This window comes from Ambystoma mexicanum, chromosome 2q (assembly GCF_040938575.1).
Source record: "Ambystoma mexicanum isolate Mex_15411 chromosome 2q, UKY_AmexF1_1, whole genome shotgun sequence".
Lineage (NCBI taxonomy): Eukaryota > Metazoa > Chordata > Amphibia > Caudata > Ambystomatidae > Ambystoma > Ambystoma mexicanum.
In genome coordinates, this window is record NC_090924.1 from 531,385,430 (window position 1) to 531,403,873 (window position 18,444).

The 18,444-nt window shown below is 51.2% G+C and overlaps 1 protein-coding gene across 4 annotated transcripts in view; it reads left to right on the forward strand.

Annotated features, from left to right (window-relative positions):
• Positions 1-18,444, forward strand: part of REXO5 (RNA exonuclease 5) — a 1,375,618-nt gene that overhangs the window by 989,128 nt on the left and 368,046 nt on the right. For all 4 annotated transcript variants that reach the window (XM_069647648.1, XM_069647652.1, XM_069647650.1 and 1 more), the window contains one exon: positions 16,575-16,667. In XM_069647648.1, coding sequence (XP_069503749.1) covers positions 16,575-16,667 — 93 coding nt within the window. The remainder of the gene's footprint in view (positions 1-16,574; positions 16,668-18,444) is intronic.

An 18,444-nucleotide genomic window follows, 5' to 3' on the forward strand; every position in this document is an offset into this window, starting at 1 on the left:
TAAGAGGCGTGTGTCCGTTGAGGCGTCATCAGCCATCCACTGAATCACGTGCTTGAGCTGGGCTGCTATATAGTAGAGCTCAAAGTTGGGGGTTTTTAGGCCTCCTTTATCGTACAGTCTCTGTGTTATGTCTAGGGCGACTCTGCCTTCCTTCCCGCCATAGAAGTCTCCTACAAAGTTTATTCAAGTCTCTGAAGAATTGTTGCGGGATATTGTAAGGGACATTGGTGAAGAAGTGTAGGAGGCGCGGGAGTGCCACCATTTTAAGGAGTCCCACCCTGCCAGCCATCGAGAGGGGCAGCTTGCACCAGAAGTCAATTGATTTAGCCAGGCCCTCCTTTGCCCTGCCGGTGTTTAGTGCGTGTTCGGCTATGGGGTCGCGGTGGATCCTAACGCCCAGGTATTTGAATGTGGTGGGTTCCCATTTGAGGGCTAGAGGGGGGAGGTGTTCTTTCTTGATCTCACTGAGGGCAGCCAGGGGAAGTAGGCAAGACTTACTGTGATTGATCTGGATCCCGGTGCATCTGTGGAACCCATCTAGGGTTTCAAGAATGTAGGGGAGGATGTGTTCGGGATCTTTTAAGTAGAGGAGCATGTCGTCCGCGTACATGGAAACGAGGTGGTTCACCCCATTTATCATTATACCCCCGTCTCTGTACTCCTGCATGAGGTATGCCGCCACCGGTTCGATCGCTAAGATGTAGAGCAAAGGGGATAGGGGGCACCCTTGCGGGGTGCCTCTGGCCAGGCTCCATTTTTCTGAAAAGGTGTTATTGGTTCGCACTCTGGCGGTGGGATTGGTGTAGACGAGTTTGACCCAATTTATGAAGGCCGGACCGATCCCCATCTTGGATAGGGCGGCGTAGAGCCATTTCCATCGGACCGAATCAAAGGCCTTAGAAGCGGCGAGGGACGCAACTGCGTATTTGCCAGGTACGCTGTTTGTGCTGTGTATGACGTGATGCAGCCTGCGCAGGTTCTCTGAGGTGGAACGGCCCTGCACGTAACCCGTTTGATCCTGGTGTATGAGGTGTGGGATGGCTGCTTGAAGCCTTCTGGCCAGTAGTGCTGTGAGGATTTTGTTATCTACGTTTAGCATGGACAAGGGACGATACGAGCCGCAGTCAGTGCTATCTTTGTCGGGTTTAAGAAAAGGGATGATGGTGGCTTCAGCCATGGAGTCGGGGAGGTGGCCTTTTTCGTACGCCTCGTTGTATACTTTGGACAATAGGGGGGCTAGTATGTCCTCGTAGGCTTATAAAATTCGCCTTGGAGACTGTCTGGTCCCGGCATTTTCCCAGAGGGTAGAGATCTGATGGTGGCCATGACCTCGTCTGGGGTGACGGGGCCTCTGAGGGGATCTGCCAGGTGGTCGTCTAGGCATGGGAGTCTGATGATGTCCAGGACATCTTCAATTGCGGAGTCTGGGGGCGGTGCGGGATCAGAATAGAGGGTTTGATAATATTCCTTGAACGCTGCATTGATCCCCACTTGCGTGTGGAAGGTCAGGCCATCTTTGTTACGGATAGAGAAGATGGGGTTCCTGGGAGTTTCCCGCTTGTAAAGCCACGCAAGTAGTTTCCCGGGTTTATCGCCTAGGGCGTGGTTCCTTTCGGTGTATTTGGTATAGCTTAGTTTCCCCAGTGTCTCCCAGTGTGTCAGGCATGTTTGTTTGAGTTCGATCAATTTGTGCGTATGGGCGGGGTCAAGGGATGGTGTTGCTTCGAGGGCTTGGAGTTCGGCTTCGGTGTGCGCTAGTTGGGACGTGATGAGTTTTAGGGCCCCTCCAGCGGCGGCTATCATTTCCCCCCTTGTTACCACTTTATAGGCTTCCCCTGCTGTACTTATGTGTTGGACACTATCAATGTTGGTTTGCCAGTAGTGTGTGGTGCCCTCCCTGATTTGTTTGTTAAAGGCTTTGTCTAGTAGCGCTTCTCTTCTCAGTTTCCATGTCGGGATGGGGTGGTCTAGGGGCTGTGATCGCCCATGAGGTCATCAGGGGGGAGTGGTCCGATAGCACTCTGGCCAGGTACTGCGTGTCCTCAAATCTGGCAGCATGCTCTTCACTAACGAATAAACAATCTATTCTGGTGTGAACCTTGTGTGGAGGAGAGTAAGAGGAGTAGCCTCTGGTTTCGGGGTTTTGTGCTCTCCACAGGTCTTTCAGGGCGAATTGCTGCATGAGGGCGTTCAGTATTCTGGCGGGTGGGGAGGGGTCGCCATGCTTACTATCTGATCTGTCTATGCGAGGGTCTAAGGTGCAGTTGCTATCGCCTCCCCATATTGTTATGCATTCGTTACTCGGGGACAGCCTGGTGTACAGCGAGCGAAAGAAGACAGTTGCATCATGATTCGGGGCGTGGGTGCAGATCAGGCGTATATCGCGCCCTTCTATGGTGCCCTGTACCAGGGCCATTCTGCCTTCGTTGTCCGTTTTGGTGTCGGTCAGCGAGACAGGGACAGAGGGGGCAATCCATATCAAGAGCCCACCAGGGTTCCTCTCCAGACTTTGGCCAGCGCTGCTAGCTTGGGGGCGCTTAGGTGGGTCTCCTGAAGGAGGGCGATTCCAACTCTGTGGCGTTTCATGTAGGCGTGGATGCGGCGCTGTTTGATGTAGCTATTTAGTCCCCTGACGTTCCAGGACATGACTCTGATCTTGTCAGCCATAGTCTGGGTGTGGTCGTGGGGCTGTGGGCAGCCCGAGGTTGAGGTTTTTAACAAACTTGGTCAGCCTGGTGGCGATTCCGTTGCGCGTGGTCCCGGTCTGGCGTGTGTAGAACTTAAACTGAAGTCCCAACTTGGGTTTCTGACCCCCATGAATTATAACGTCTAACTTAACTTTAAACACAACACGTCTAGCGAGGTTACCCTTGCTCTGACTTTCCCGTTTCTGCCCCATCGGACCTAGGTCTCCTGGTGCCCTACGGGCGGGTGAACTCACCCAAACTAGTCTGGGGGTAGGGGAGGGGTTGCCTCCGGGGATATTATCAAGAGGTACGCCGTGTCTGGCGCCGCTCCGGTACCATCGGTGTCACCGCCTTTGCTGGCGTGTTGCTGTGTGTTTAATGGGTGCTGCCCAAGAGGAGTGAGGAAGGAACCATCGCTGCGGGCGGCTAGGGCCTGCGTTGCTTCAGTTCAATGTCTGGGATCTGTTCTCTGTCCATCCATTCGCAGGCCTCTGCGGGGGTGTCGAATAAGTCTGCCTTGTTATTGCGCAGGACTTTCAGTCTAGCCGGGTAGAGGAGTAAATAGCGCAGGCCTGCGTTCTTGAGTCTGGCTTTGGTGTGGTGGAACTGGACCCTACTCCTTTGAACCTGCAGGGCGTAATCGGGGTATATTGCGATCCTTGCAGCGTCCCTCTGTATAGAGCCACCCATTCTGGAGAAGGCCAAGATGGTTTCCCTGTCCTTGTAATTGAGGACTTTGGCTATTATAGGTCTGGGTGGGTTCCCCGGAGGGGGCCGCCTGGCTAGGGAGCGGTGGGCTCTTTCTATGGTGAAGCCCTGTGACAGTTTTCCGGCTCCAATTTCGTGTATGCGGAGGTCCTCGATGTAATTAGTGGGGTCGTTGCCCTTGATGCCCTCGGGCAGGCCGATTATTCTAATGTTATTTCTGCGGGCCCGTCCTTCGGCCTCATCGGCCCTGTCTTCCAGGTTCTTCACCTTTTGCGCCAAAATGTCCACTTCCTTTAAAAGCTGTGTTTTGGATTCAGAGTTGTCCCGAACTTGGATCTCCAGGGCGTCCGTTCTGCTGGCGATGGAGCGCACATCCTGCCGCAGTAAGTTCAGGTCAATGGCGACCGCGTCTATTTTGTTCTCCATGGTCTTCTGAAGTGTCATGATGGCCTCTAGTAGCTGGGAGTTGGCCGGCTCAGGCGTCTCGACACTTGGCGCCTCTCCAGGGGCGGGAGCCGCCCCGGGCCCAGTCGCTCCGGTGGCCGCGAAAGACTCCATGGTGGTTTGGCGGTGTTTGCTTCGGGCGCCCTTGGTGGTCATGTCCCCGCCGCGAGGCACCCTAGTCCTCGGCAGGCACTGCGCGGTCTGTAGCCTCTGGTTGTGCGGATGGTCTACTGTCGTGCGAGGGATGCCCGGGATGGGTAGTCCTGCGTGTGTCGTCGGGGCCGGTTCGGCCGGCTAGTGTGGGGGGAAGCTTTCACGCCCCAAGGGGCCTGTTCGAGCACTGGTTGTCCTCAGGCCTTGCTCAGGGTGCCGATGGGATGTGGGTCAACGGCCCACCGGGCAATGTCAGCGAAGTGTGGGCGCCTCAGCTGCTTGGCAAGGTGGCTGGGTACAGTTCGGCTTCGGGGCCCCCGCCTCGGGTCCAGTGGGAGTGTAGTAAAGGCCGTGCCAGGCGCTCCCCCCCTCCGACTCCTTACCGCTTTCCTTCGTAGTTCCGGGAGTGCGGATCCCAGCGGAGGCCACCGCAGCTGCCTCAGTCCGATTTCCTCCGAGGCCGTTCCGACTCCCTCTCCGACGGCCTGGGTCTCGGGCGTGCAGGTCCGGGCCCCGCAGGTGCAGGCAGCCCTCTTCAGATCACCATTGGTCGGGCGCCCAGGTCCTCGGCGAGCTCCCTATGGGTCGGCCGCAGCGCTCTGCTTACAGCGTCGGGCCGGGACTCACAATGGCCGCCATTTTCTGTGTCTGCATGGCGTTCTTTTCTCCTCGTCTTTGCGGGCCAACGGAGGGACGCAGGGCTTCCAAACTTCGACAGCGGGCGGATCAGGCTTTCACACGGCTTGTGTGCGGTTTTCAGATGTTTGTAGTCGAAAAAAGCAGTAGTTGGCGGCGGATCGTTAAACGTATCACACGGAGCTGCATCAAACACGTCTCTCCTACATGGCGGTTAGCCACGCCCTCTGGCCATAGCGAATATTAATGGTGACAACGGACACCTCTGGCGTGTACCTCTCAAAATCTTAACCTGTGCCCTAGGTTGTCTGCCTGAATGCTGGTACGCAACCAAATGCTACCAGCACTTGTTCTAGAAACCCCCAGTCTAGACTATCGATGGCTCGTCTTGTGTCCAGTACTGCAATAGAGAATTTCTGCTCCGTTCTAGTTCCCAAATCTTTTATGTCTATTGCCCTTTGTATATTGTCTTTTGTATGTCTCCCCATTATGAATCCAGTTTGATGTTCGTGGATTATCCCCGGTATGACTCTCACTAATCTCTCTGCCAAAACCTTAGCATACATTTTAGCATCACTATTCAGTGAGACTTGTGGCGGTAGTTGGCACAATAGGTTTTGTCTTTTCCTGGTTTGGCGATCAGTACAGTGGTAGATATACCCATATCCTCTGTGACGGTTCCTTCTTCTCTAATTTTGCTAAATAAACGTGTCAGGGGGGCTATCAGTTGGGATCTGAAGGTTTTGTAATATCCATTCCCAAAGCCATCCGACCGAGCGTTTTATTACCCCGTAAGGATGTTATGGCTTTGTGGATTTCTTCTGCCATGATGGGCCTTACTAAGGTTTCCCTTTCCTCATTGGATAACCGGGGCAGTTCTGCCTTTCCAATGTAAGTTGTTTGGAGACCCTGTTCCATCTTTTCCTGTTTCATTAAGCTGGTGTGGAATCGCTCCATGATCCTTAATGTATCCGCAGTGTGTAGAGTGCCCTGTTTGTCTTGCAGCTGTGTGATATAGTTATGTTTTTTTTGCTTATGCAGTTTAGCTGATAGCAGTCGGTTAGCCTTACCCCCTTCGGTATAGTATGTTTGGCTAGTATTCAACAACTTTTGAGCAGAGCCGTCCGCCATATGTGCCTCTAACTGCGCCTTGAGCTTTCACAATTCTCGTAGTGTTTTGTGTGATTGCTTACTTTTGTGTTGTGATTCTGCTGTTTGAACCTCCATTTCCAGTTCCTTTCACAATGTTTCTTTCCCTCTTATATATGATAAATGACGCAGGCTGAGAGATAAATTTCCCCCGTATCACTGCTTTCCCCGCATCCCATTCCATGCGCCAATCCACTTCCACAGTGTTGTTTTCTTTAAAGTAGTCTGTGATCACTTCCTCCATTTGGGCCTTAAGAGCAATCCCTTAGGATTAATTTGTTCAGCCGCCATTGTTTCTGGTTCTTAGTTTTACCCTCATGCATCTCAATTTGTAGTATCACCGGAGCATGGTCCATGAGATATTTGACCCTGATGTCTATTGTCACCGGGGGATTAGCGTTGACAAGACCAGGACCATATCTATTCTCGAGTATACCTTGTGCACTGCCGAGTAATGTGTATAATCCCTTTCGGTGCTGTGGAAAAATCTCCAAGCTTCCATTAGGTCCAAGTCTTTGAAGAATTTCCCCAGGGACTGAAGGTTTTTATTATCATTAGCTGTGGGGGGCAATGTTTTATCTAGTGTGGTGTCTATGACACAGTTGAAGTCCCCTCTGATTACCACCTGGCCTTCTCACCAACTCCCTATTTTCCGGAGCACAGTACCCAAGAAGTAGTCCTGCTTTTCGTTTGGAACATAAATTGTTATTAAAGTATATGTCTGGCTTCCTAAGGTGTCTTTAAGTACCAGATATCGCCCTTCTGCATACCCATAAAAAAACTGCTTTCGAAATGCCAGCGAGGCTCCTAGCAGAATCGCCACCCTTTTTGTTTTTGTCCCACTTAATGCAAAATATTGTTTGGGAAAAGCACAATGTGTCATCCTCCTTTCATCTTCAGGTAGGAGGTGTGTTTCCTGTAATAATACCACTGATGCCAAAATTCTGATAGCCATCTCAATATAGAGCGACATTTCATCAGTGAGTTTAGACTCTGGCTATTCAGGGTTACCATATTTATCTCAGCCATACTCAAATGGTTGTACAGCTCTAGGTTGCCATTGCTCCTTGATTTCGTTCCCGGACGTCAATAAGATCTGAGACATATAACTATCCCACAAGAAAAGTAAGTAATTCAACCCAAACCCCTCCCCCCCAACATCCCCAACCTAGTATTCTCCTGCATGTTCCACCAGTTATGACCACTAATCCTGGTGGGTGAACCAATCATGGCCTCTATCCGGCCCTGCACCCTCCTTTCCCTCCCCTTCCCTTGCCAACCAGTGGACACCTAGATCCTTCCCTCTTGGAACCTTTCTTTACAGCTTTTTATTGCTTCCTTCTTTGTCCCCTACGTCTCTGTTATGATTATGTGGACTCTTCACCTCACCTTAAATCCTCTTCAGGTGTCATCATTATGCTTTGAGCCCCTCCCTCTCCCTTTTGGATAAGGACGCAACTGTCGCCATCCTTCCTTCCTAGTTATAGCGCCCAGGGCGTTTTCCGGACTCTTGTCTCCGGCGACATGTCCTTTGAGTGTGGGGTGTCGTCCTTGCTCATCATATCCACCATTTCCTCTTCCTTAGCTATGTGGTATGTCTCACCTTGATATTCAAAGCGAAGTCCACACAGAAAAGTCCATCTGTAGCAGACCTCTTTGTCTTGCAAGCAGCTTGTGACTACCCGAAGCCTCTTTCGTTTCATCAGTGTAGCTTGGGCCTTATCCTGGTAGAGGGTAATGTGGGAGTCCCGGAACGTGATTGGTTCTACTCCTTGTGCAGCCTTCATGATCTGTTCTTCCTTCACCCGAAAGAAGTGCACCTTTGTCCGGCACCAGATTTTTCTTTTGCTGGTAGGCAGTGTATATTCTTTGTGTTCTGTCCAGGACCATATTCTCGCCCACTGAGTCTCCCAGCAACTATTGGAATATTGCTTGGACATAGTCATTTAGTCCTGCTTCCAGAACCGCAATTGGTATCCCCTTAAGCCTTATGTTATTCCTTCAGGATCTTTTTTCGCTGTCATCTTGCTTGGCTACCACCCATTCCATTTGTTGTTCGCCTTGCTCGTATCCCTGCTCCCAAAGTGTTGTCTCTGTCTCTTTGTTACTCACCACACCGTATCTGCTAGGGGCGTTGAATAGATGTCCCGAGATCAGCGAGGGGAACCGATGAGCAGAACCTCTTGCACTCAATAGCTAGCCTGAATTCACTGAGACCTCCAAAAAGTCAGGCCTCCTCAACTTGAGGGAACTTTTTTTTACAATACATACATTTGCTGTTCTAATAATAGACAGGCAGAGGTGTTGATCCTACCAAAGAGCGGGGAACACACGCACCGCCAAACCATTGCTACAAGGAAAGCACAGAGTTGATTAACACCAAGCAGAAACCAACAATACAGGAACCTAACAACTTTGACTGTAGTAATACCTGAATAGTTGTCTTGCTAGGGCATATGGATTCTGAACCTACAGTGAAAACCAAAACATACCATGAACCCCTAAATGTTACCAATTCCCTAAGCAACCACCCCAGTCAATATAAGGAATTGTTCTTACCACCAATGTGAGTTGTAAACAAGGGAAGAGATATTAACAGGAGAAATGGAAGGGGAAAATAACAAAGAGGTAGGTTAGTATGTTGAATAAGTCCAAGTAAGTAACCAGTACTGAATGTGCTGCGGTGATGAAGATGGAGGTCCAGCAGCAAGCAAGAAAGTTCTCAAGTTTACATGCAAGGTCAGGTGGTTTATGGTTGATAGAAACAACGTTTTACTGATAAGGTGCAGCAAATACTGAAAACAAAAGCTCTTACTGTATATCAGGATGAGGCAACGGAGTCCGGTAGCGGTCCGTGTTCAAAAGCCAGGAAGAAACACTGAGGCAGAATCAGAAGGAAAGCGCAGTCTGAATATCAGGCCGAGGTCGGGAGCCATGCAAGATAAGCCAGATACAGAATCGTCAAGCAAAAGGAGTCCTGGAAGCGGTCAGAGTCAAAAGAAGACAGAGCTTCAAAGAAGTAGACGGAAGGGAGTCCGTCCGTGAGACGGAGCTGGTTCAGGATTCATGAAACAATACGCTACAATTAGAAGCACTGATGAAAAGACGAACGCTGGATTTATGCTGTAATTTGAGGGCGGGGCTTGCATGGGAGCGTAGCCGGTGAGAAAAGCCGACGTGTCACATGACACGGAAGGTGCTCCTTGGTTGACAGTCTCCATGGCAACTTCCATTTCTGCCAAATAGAAACTCTTGCGCACTGTTTAACTTTATGGAGTGGCTGCAAATACAATTGTGCACGTAAACGCTGCACATTGGATGATTGCCCATGTGTGACACTCTTCCACCCTGTTCTCGATTACCAGCACTTGTTTGTTCAGATCTGTGACCGATTTGGTGAGACTGATAACGCAATCCTTTATTTCTTTCTTAATTTCGGCTAGCATTTCCTGTAGATTTGAGCGCTTCGTAGGTGGGTTCTCCCCCTCTAGGCTCGTCCTAGGACTCGCGGGCGAGTGGATTTGTGCCGTAGTCTGTTACTGTCTGTGGTTGCCAGACATTTGGTCGAAAAAAATTGGTCGACCAGACAAATGGTCGAACCAATTTGGTCGAAAACCAAATGGTCGAAATTTTTATTTTTTTTATTTTAACCCTTTTTTTTTTTGTGGGGGCCCCCCCAACCCCCTTTTTTTCTCTAAAAAACCCTTTTTTAACTAAACGAAAACCCGAAAAATAAATATATAAATAAAAAAAAAATTCGACCATTTGGTTTTCGACCAAATTGCGTCGACCAAATTGCAGTCGACCAGTTTTTTTTCGACGAGTTGACTGGACACCACTGTCTGTTTGTGGGTTCTTGGTCCTGCATCATAGCTTTGATGTCGCCCGAAGCGGGGCCCTTCAGTTTTTGCAGGTGCTTTGAAATTCTCTATTTTCTGGATCTCACGGTCTCTTTTAACAGTCTGACCTCCCTATGTTTAGGTTTTAATTACTTCTCACCTCCCCGCTTGTTTCGAGGATCAGGCTTCTTCGTCCAGCTCTGTCTTATGTTCCGCACTGTTTTCGCTTCTGCGGAAATCTGCATTTGGATTCCTGCTGGGTGGCCACCGCACACCTCCGGGACACCATGCTGCTTGCTGATTTCACTGGCATGAGCGATGCTTCATTTCTCCAGCATGGGGTCTGGCATGGATTCACATGCTCATGAATATTCCCCGTCGTCAGGCTGGGAATCCTCGGTAAAGAAAAATCAGTATCAGTTTCGTTTCTGATCTGTCTTTCGTAGTAGTAACCAATCACTGATCTCTGCGTCATACTGACCACTGCCATCTCCCTAAGCCCCGCCTCTGGCAGCCATCTTCAGATTTTTACCGCACGTTCAAGTGTTGGGATCCTCGTGCTATTGCTCTCGAGTGTTAGTGCTTTTTTTCGCGTTTTTTCTTAGGAAAATTTCTTTTTTCGGTCAAAAGAGCCTCAAGCTCCACCGTTTCTTTATCCGATCAACGGGGACCCATGTCGGATTCTTCTACGCCCCTCAAGGGTGAAGATTTCGTCGAGCCACGCTTTTGGAGGATTCCAGAAGTTTCTCAGGCCCTTCTCGAGCATGGCCCAGGAAAAGGGAAGCTCGACGCCCGGAAAGCTGTTCAGGGTCTGCCCTGGATGCCAGCTTCAGAATGTCTTTAAGGAGGACGAACACTCCCTTTGCCTTTACTGCCTGCATGAGGACAATACGCACGTGGAGAAGGACTGTGCGTTTTGCGGCAATATGTCGGAGCGGACCATGAAGGACCGCCATCAACGTCTCGCCAACTGGCTGGAAGGAAAGAGCCCGTCAGGCGAGAAGAAGAAAAAGAAGTCCGAGCGGTCTTCTAAGACCTTTGAGGGCGCCCCGGCGATGGGGGTCCAACAGAAGGCCAAGTACCGTGAGTCCGCTGGCACCGGGAGCGCTGAACGGTCGGGCTCTACGGGCACCAGGCAGGGCGCATCCTCCCCGGCGCCATCAACCACGAGCCAACGCTCTGGCTCGGTTAAGAGGAAGGCCGAGCACCCGGCGAAGCTCCTGGAGAGACCCCGGTCGTGCCCGAAGGCCCCATCGGAGGGGGAGCGAGGTGGTGACCCTCCCCCCAAGGAGAAGGCGGTGAGCGCACCTAAGGTGGTGAAAGCCTTGATCCTTCCGGCCAAGGCCTCTATCGAGACAGTCGCGGCGGCCCTGGCTCAGCCTGTGGAGGTTACACCAGTGGTGGCGACCTCGGGGCCCAGAATCTCCCTGCCACCGCGGAGGGAGTCCTCTTTCATGCCCATCGACAGGACCCCCGTGAAACCTCTGAGGGAGAAGAAAAAGGGGGGGCAGGAGGTCATCGTGGATTCGGCCTCAACCTCTGAGGAGGAGCTGATCGAAGTCTTAGGCCACGGCTCTGGCGTGGAAGAAGACCATCCTGTCGGGAGGGACCCCGACGTGGAAGACGACGAGGACGTCGAGGGTGCCGACGGGGCTCTTGATCGCCCGTCGGAACTCCCTCAACCAGTGCCGCAAGACAACTTGGTGGCAATTTTGTTGGCTATACAGTCCTTATGCTCGGAGATAAGGACGAGACTGCCGTTACCACCAACGGAGGAACCGCTCCCGACGGGGGACCCGGAGCCAGGCCCTTCTGGGAGCCCTCCTCCTAAGAGAAGGATTCATCCTCCACCTCCTTTTCAGCCATCGCGCCCTACTCAGCCCTCCTCCCCGTCCACGACACGTGGGGATGATACGGGGACTGACACGGCCGCGACGGGTACAGACGACGAGGTTTATGACGAGGATCTCCCGTCGTCACCTCCTACCCGGGCTTCCCCGCCCGACGAGATTGGATCGTTTCACTCCATGATCGCCAGGGCATCCGAGCTTTTCCAGCTCTGCCCGGAAGAGAAGAAGAAGGAAGGTTTCCTTTATCAACGGCGCGAGACCAAGAGGAAGACGGTCCTCGCTGTACCTCTACTAGACGATATTTGGGATGAGGGCCTCTCCCTCCTCAAGAACCCATCCACGACGCCGGCTAGAAGGGATCAGTACGAGAAGAAGTACCGGGTCCCGGACGCGGCCCCCTTGTGCCTTCGGGCACAGCCGACCCCGGACTCGGTCGTCTCCGTGGCGGCCAGGAAGAAAGCGGGGGGGGGCGCGGCGGCCTCTACGTCAACCTCCCCGCCGGACGGCGAGGGAAAGAAATTGGACACGGTGGGACGCAGAGTCATCTCATCGGCAGCGACGACGATTAAGGCTGCCAACGCCTTGGCTGCCAAGGCTGCCAACGCCTTGGCTATCGTAGCCCGCTACGACAGGGAGTTGTGGTACAAACTGGCCCCCCTGCTGGACTTCCTACCAGACGACAAGAGGGCGGAAGCCCTAGAGATCTTGCAGGAAGGAGAGGTGGCGTCGGACCACGCCATTACGATAGCGACGGACATCGCTGACACTGGATTTCGCCAGTTGGGCAACGGCGGGTGCCTTAGGCGGCGTGGATGGCTCAAGGCTACTGACTTCGTCAGGACGTGCAGACCAGAGTCTTGGACATGCCGTTCGACGGGAACTTCTCCATTGACAACTCCATCATCCCTGTTTCCACAGCCGTAAAGACTCTGGGAGTATACCTTGACTCCTCACTATCCATGACTAGACAAGTCAGCGCAATCACATCCGCATCCGCACACACCACCAAACTCATAAACGCCATCAAGCCCTACCTCTCTAAACCAAATTGCCTCTCTATAGCAAGGGCAACCATTGGAGCCAAACTGGACTACTGCAATGCACTCCTAGCAAGCACATCAGCCAAAAACATAAACAGACTACAAATCACCCAGAACAATGCTCTCCGGGCCGCTCTTAGTATCCCAAGAAGAGAGCATATCACCCAGGCCAGGCACTCAGCCCAATGGCTCCCGGTCAAAGAACGGATCACTCTCAAAATCCTCACCCTCACTCACAAATGCCTCTCTCTGTCCGCCCCGTCCTATCTATCAGAAACCATCCTCAAACCCTCCTCCTCCCGTCCCACCAGGACGCAATACTCCAACCTAATCTGCATCCCACGCATCAAAAGAGCCAAAGCCGGAGGTCTAAGTTTTCCCCTACATTGCAGCCAAGACCTGGAACGCTCTCCCTGCTGACATTAGAGCGGAAAACGCACTCCCCACTTTTCGCAGGAAACTGAAAACCTCATTCCTTGCGAAATATCTGTGAAACTCTCAGGAATCCATGTAAATATACTGCATTGCTAATGTATACATATCCACTGTAAATTCTGTATTTTATGTAATTACTGTATCCTATGTAACTAAGATATTGGGCCTCATTCCGAGTATGGCGGTAAGGGATAGCGGCCACCGCTAACGAGAGCGGTGGCGGTAATCCCTTACCGCCATACTCCGAGTTCCCTTAGCGCCATGGTGCTTTTAACACCTGCTTTTAGCAGGCGTTTAAAAAAAATGGCGCTAAGGGACCTTGATGTTAATTACGCCACCGTAATTTACGGTGGCGTAATTGACGCCTTCCCCACTCCCATTATGCCCTATGGGGCAAGAATGGGAATGGGGAAGGGTAAATGGGGATTGGGGAATTACCGCCCCGCCAACCTTGGAATGGGGCGGTAATTCCGCCAACCACCAAGGCGCTGCCGGTCCGGGTATGGCGTCAACCAAGGCGTTAATAGCGCCATTGGTTAGCGCCATACTCGGAATGAGGCCCATTGTCTGTAACAAGCGCCACGATGCCTCCGGGCTGACGTGCGCTCTATAAATCTAAATAAATAAATAAATAAACAACCTGTTTGGGAAAATAGTGGACGATTCCCTTCAAGCCATCAAGGCGGACACGGAGACGGCCCGGGCTCTTGGGGTTCTCCAGCAACGGCGGCCGACCTTTCGGAGCGGCGGAGGCAAACAGGGTGCTCCAAAGGTTCCAGCGGCGGATTTTCCACATACCGCCAAGCGGCCCGTTCGTCGTCACAGGAAGCTTACAGGGGACGAGGCAAGTCAGGCGACCCCGCCATCGTCGCCAAGGAGGACAAGGCGGCAAAGCCTCGTTGAAGCAGGACTGAACCGGCCGTGGGGTCGGGCCCCCACTGAAGCACCCCGGTGGGAGGCCGGCTGGTGAGCTTAGTCAGCGCGTGGGAGTCCATCTCCACCGACCGGTGGGTGCTGGACGCCCTGGCTCAGGGTCATGCGCTCGAGTTTCTAAAGAGGTGCCCGCGCGTCCCCCCTGTGGCCAGGAAGGAACATCACGTCCCTCAACTTCTCTTGGAGGTAAAGGCGATGCTCAAGAAGGGCGCCATCGAGCTCGTCCCAAAGAGGCTTCGGGGCTCCAGAGTTTACTCAAGATACTTCCTCGTGAAGAAGAAGACGGGAGGATGGCATCCCATCCTGGACCTACGACGACTGAACAAATTCATCAAGGCACAGAAGTTCCGGATGGTCACCCTCCAACACGTCCTGGGTCAACTGGAGGAGGGCGATTTCCTGTCGTCGTTGGATTTGGAGGATACCTACTTCCATATCCCCATCCCAAAGGGACACCAAAAGTTTCTCAGGTTCGTGGTCCAAGGGCGTCACTACCAGTTCAGAGCCCTTCCCTTCGGATTGAGGTTGGCACCCAGGGTGTTCACCAAGTGCCTCGCACCGGTGGCGGCGCGGCTGCACCAAGAGGGGATCCACGTCTACCCCTACCTGGACGACTGGCTCATCCGAGCGAAGACGAAGGAGCTCGCCGCAGAGCACACGGCAAGGACCGTCCAACTACTCACGGACCTGGGATTCTCCATAAACTATGCCAAGTCCCACCTGGTGCCCGCACAAGACGCACTGTTTCTGGGAGCAAGGCTCGACACAGTGTCGCTTCTGGCCTCTCCGTCGGAGGAAAGGACGAGGGCCATCTTGGGCAAGGTGCAGCGGATGCTGGTTGCGGACGCGGCCAGGGTGAGGTCCATCAAGTCCCTCCTCGGAATGATGTCTTCTTGCATTTATCTCATCCGCCTGTGCAGGCTTCTCATGCGCCCGTTGCAGGAGTTCCTGGACGCTCGCTGGATCCAGACGACAGGCGGCTTCGAGGACAGGATCACACTCGACGAGAGTTTCCGACGAGCGATCCGGTGGTGGGGCACCGGCGCGCATCTGACGGCGGGCATGGACTTCCAGACCCCAGGCCACCAGAAGACAGTGACCACGGATGCCCCCCATGTGAATCCATGCCAGACCCATGCTGGAGAACAACAGTTACAGGTAAGTAACTTGTTCCTCACATGCCGTGATCCTTGCTCTCCAACATCTGCATTTGAGTTCTTGCAGAGTTATCACTAATTTTTAGGGCGCTTCGCTGCTTGCTAATTTTACTGCCAGAAAAGATGCTTCATTCGCATGATGCTGTCCTTGCTCTCCGCCATCTGTGCGTCTGCCATTTTGGGTGAGTGTCACCAGAGCTTTCTTCTTGCTTCTTTCCTCTGGAGCCCCTGTTCCGCTTGAGTTCCAACCCTTGCTCCATGATTCTGGGTATCTGATGATCACGTTTAAGGGAGTTCTGAGCCCTGGTGAAGATGCAGGATGCATGGTTCACCGAGGAAGCATCCAACTCGGTCGGCCATGTTCGATGCATTGTTTTCTCTAGTGTGTCCCCCAGTCCACCCTCTCAGTTCAGCTCTTTATTAGTCCTTTCTGGGGTACGCTGTATGTTCCTCTGCAGTAGTGGATGTCTCCTCATGTACGGGATGTTCTTCTGGTGCGGTCTCTTCAAGACGTGTGTGCCCTGGATCTGGTCGACTCTGTTTAAGCTTCTGGGCTTGGGGTATTGTGCATGGCAGGGAGCAGCAAGGTTATGGGCCTTCCCATGGGGGGGCTCCCTGAGGCTTCTCGCTTGCCTTATGGAGTGTTCTCTGCCTCCCCCACCCTGGGCCGCTCCATCCCGTTCCCTGTCCAGCCCCTTTGCAGGCTCCCTGGTGCTCTTACTGCGTTCCTCATTAATACTTAGGATGTGACCACTGTTTTAAAGACTGTACAGTTAATGGAAACTATGAGGAAACACCAGGGATGGAGGTTGCACCGTTTCCTTCTTCGTAAATCCTCAAAACAGCTGTAGATGGCTGGGGAAGATGCATCCCAAAGAAAAGCAGGCAATGTTCAGTAGTCCCTTTGTGAAGACAGAACAAAGTAATACAAATGTCTAGGGTTACATTTGGTATACGGCAGGAACTGGGCAGGCACGGCTGTCGGCATGCATGGTACATGTGGAGATTTTTAGTGCTTCTAAGAAGGTTTCCACGCTTCGTTCATAAGGTCATGTATTCTATCAGGGACACCTCGTTAAAAAGAAAATCCATTATTTGATACCACCTTCCCCATCCCACTTTTCGTTGACAGTCTTCCTTTGCAAACCTCCATTATAAGAAAATATAAAAATAAACACAAATTCTTAGCATGTCTGCTCAGGAAGTTACTTGAAGCTTTTTTCTTACTTGCATTTCTTAAAAGGGCGGTATAATTTGACAAATCCCATTTCATATGCTATTTGCTTGCTTTCAGATTATAGAATCCAGAATGAGTTGTAGTAATTCAGACATTTAAAATTGTTAACATTGGTTTAAAGACTTTTGAATGCATAGATGCCTTTCTTGAGCAAGTGTATAGCAAAGACAGTCTTTAAATGTGTGCTGAATAAATATGCTGTCTCCTGGAAGTCTGCGAGGGGGGCGTAGGGTGTATATGCACCTTTATATCTGATTGGTTGTAAATGCTCATTCTATTCCTGTTGTTTTGTATGTCCCATTGTAGCTCTTTGTCTGTATTCAGTATGAACTACTTGAAGCCGCCCAGCTGGCAGTGGAAATCCTCGACGGTGCTCATATCGAAGGGGGTCTTATCAAGGTATATATACCATGTATCTTAAACACTCTGTATCCAGTGCCAAAATCACTTTACTGATGCATAAGGCAATTGATCAGACCAATCAGAGTTTCTTTCATGATCAGGTCTTGGACAAGACAAGACTAAACAACTTCCTAGGATGCCACCAGATGCATAATGTGTCTCCTACAAAGGGTATTGTTATACTATGAGAGCTACACCTGGCTATTGACTGTCCTTTTAAAACAGTACTTTAATGTTGTATGCACAAGATAAGACAGTCATCTAAGACCACTAAAAAAAAGAACATATTAAAGAACAGTCAACATCTGAAAGAATAGTACAAGAGCATAATGCACACCAACAGAATTCATGAATACATCAATCACCATATGCAATCACAAATCATCTAAACAAACAATACATTTTGAAACAAGAAGAACCATTTCACTTCTTTTTCTAAACGAAAAAACACTGTCTCACTGTTGTAAGGACTTGTTAATGTTCATATCTTGACTGTAGTTCTTGATGTGGCCTGACATATTTCCGACCCGAAATCGTTAAGGGTACTTCAGGGGGAAGGAAAAGAGACTGCCAAGTAGATGTCTAGAAAAATGTTTCTGAAAAATTGATAGAAAGGATCCAATACAAGAAATATTCTTGTGTGACACACAAAAAATTATTTTGCAAAAAAGAGTGAACACAAAGGGGGTCATTTTATAATAAAGTGGAGTGCTAAAGGAAAGCATAAAAACAGTTTATGCTTTCCTTTTATGTTACACTTTATTTTACAGCAGTCCTAGGCATAGGCGGGCAGCAAAGCTGAGATAGCATCTTTGCTTTTCTTTCCTCCTCCTTTCCTCCTACATTTGGTTTTACCCCTGCGTGAAATTTTCACGCAGGCGTAAAACCAATGGATTCCAATGGAATACTAGTTTATGAGAGGCCGATTCCATTGGCATGGCTGACCTACCTCCTTCCTCCTGGACCGTCCCTCCCAGGCCCAACTTATGTCCTTTCTCTACACCACCTCTCTCTCCACATGTGGTGTCCCCCATGGCTCTATCCTCTCACCATGGCTCTCCAATGTCTATCTGGCCCCTTTGGCCCACCTGATCTCCACCTTCTCTTTCAATGTTAGGCAGATGACACTTGGCTCTCTTTCAGACTTCCTCAAACTCCTCTCCTCCCTTGCTCATTCCTGACTGTCTATCCACGATTTAGGAATGATGCAATTCAACTCCACTCTCTCCTTCTCTCCTCACATCACGGGCCTTGCCAAAAAGGGCCGCTTCCACCTGCACCTCATCTGAGATATTCTACCTTTTCTCACTTTCCCACAAAAGCTCACTGCCTCCAGAGCACTGGTTCTCTCAGGCTAGACTACTGCAACAGCCTCTTTCTTAATCTGCCTACCTCTACTCTTCACCCCCTGCAACTAATTCAGAACAGGATTGCGAGACTTATCCTTGGCCTTAAGCTCAGGGACCGGATCTCTCCACCCCTGAAATCTCTCCACTGGCTCCCAGCGGCTGCAAGGATCAAGTTCTAGAACCTCTGCATCGTCCACAAGGCTTTCTGGGGCCAAGGCCTGCACTGCATTCAACTCTCCCTTCCGAAATACCTTCCTTCTAGAGCCCTTCGTTGAGCTACCTCCAACTCTGAGGGTCAGACGCTTCTCCAAGCAGAGAGTGTGGGGTAGATCTCTCTCCTCTGCAGGTGCATCCCTTTTGAAACGGCCTACCTGCCGCTGCCAGGCTTCAGCCGTACCACCTGAAGTTCCGGAAACAACTCAAGA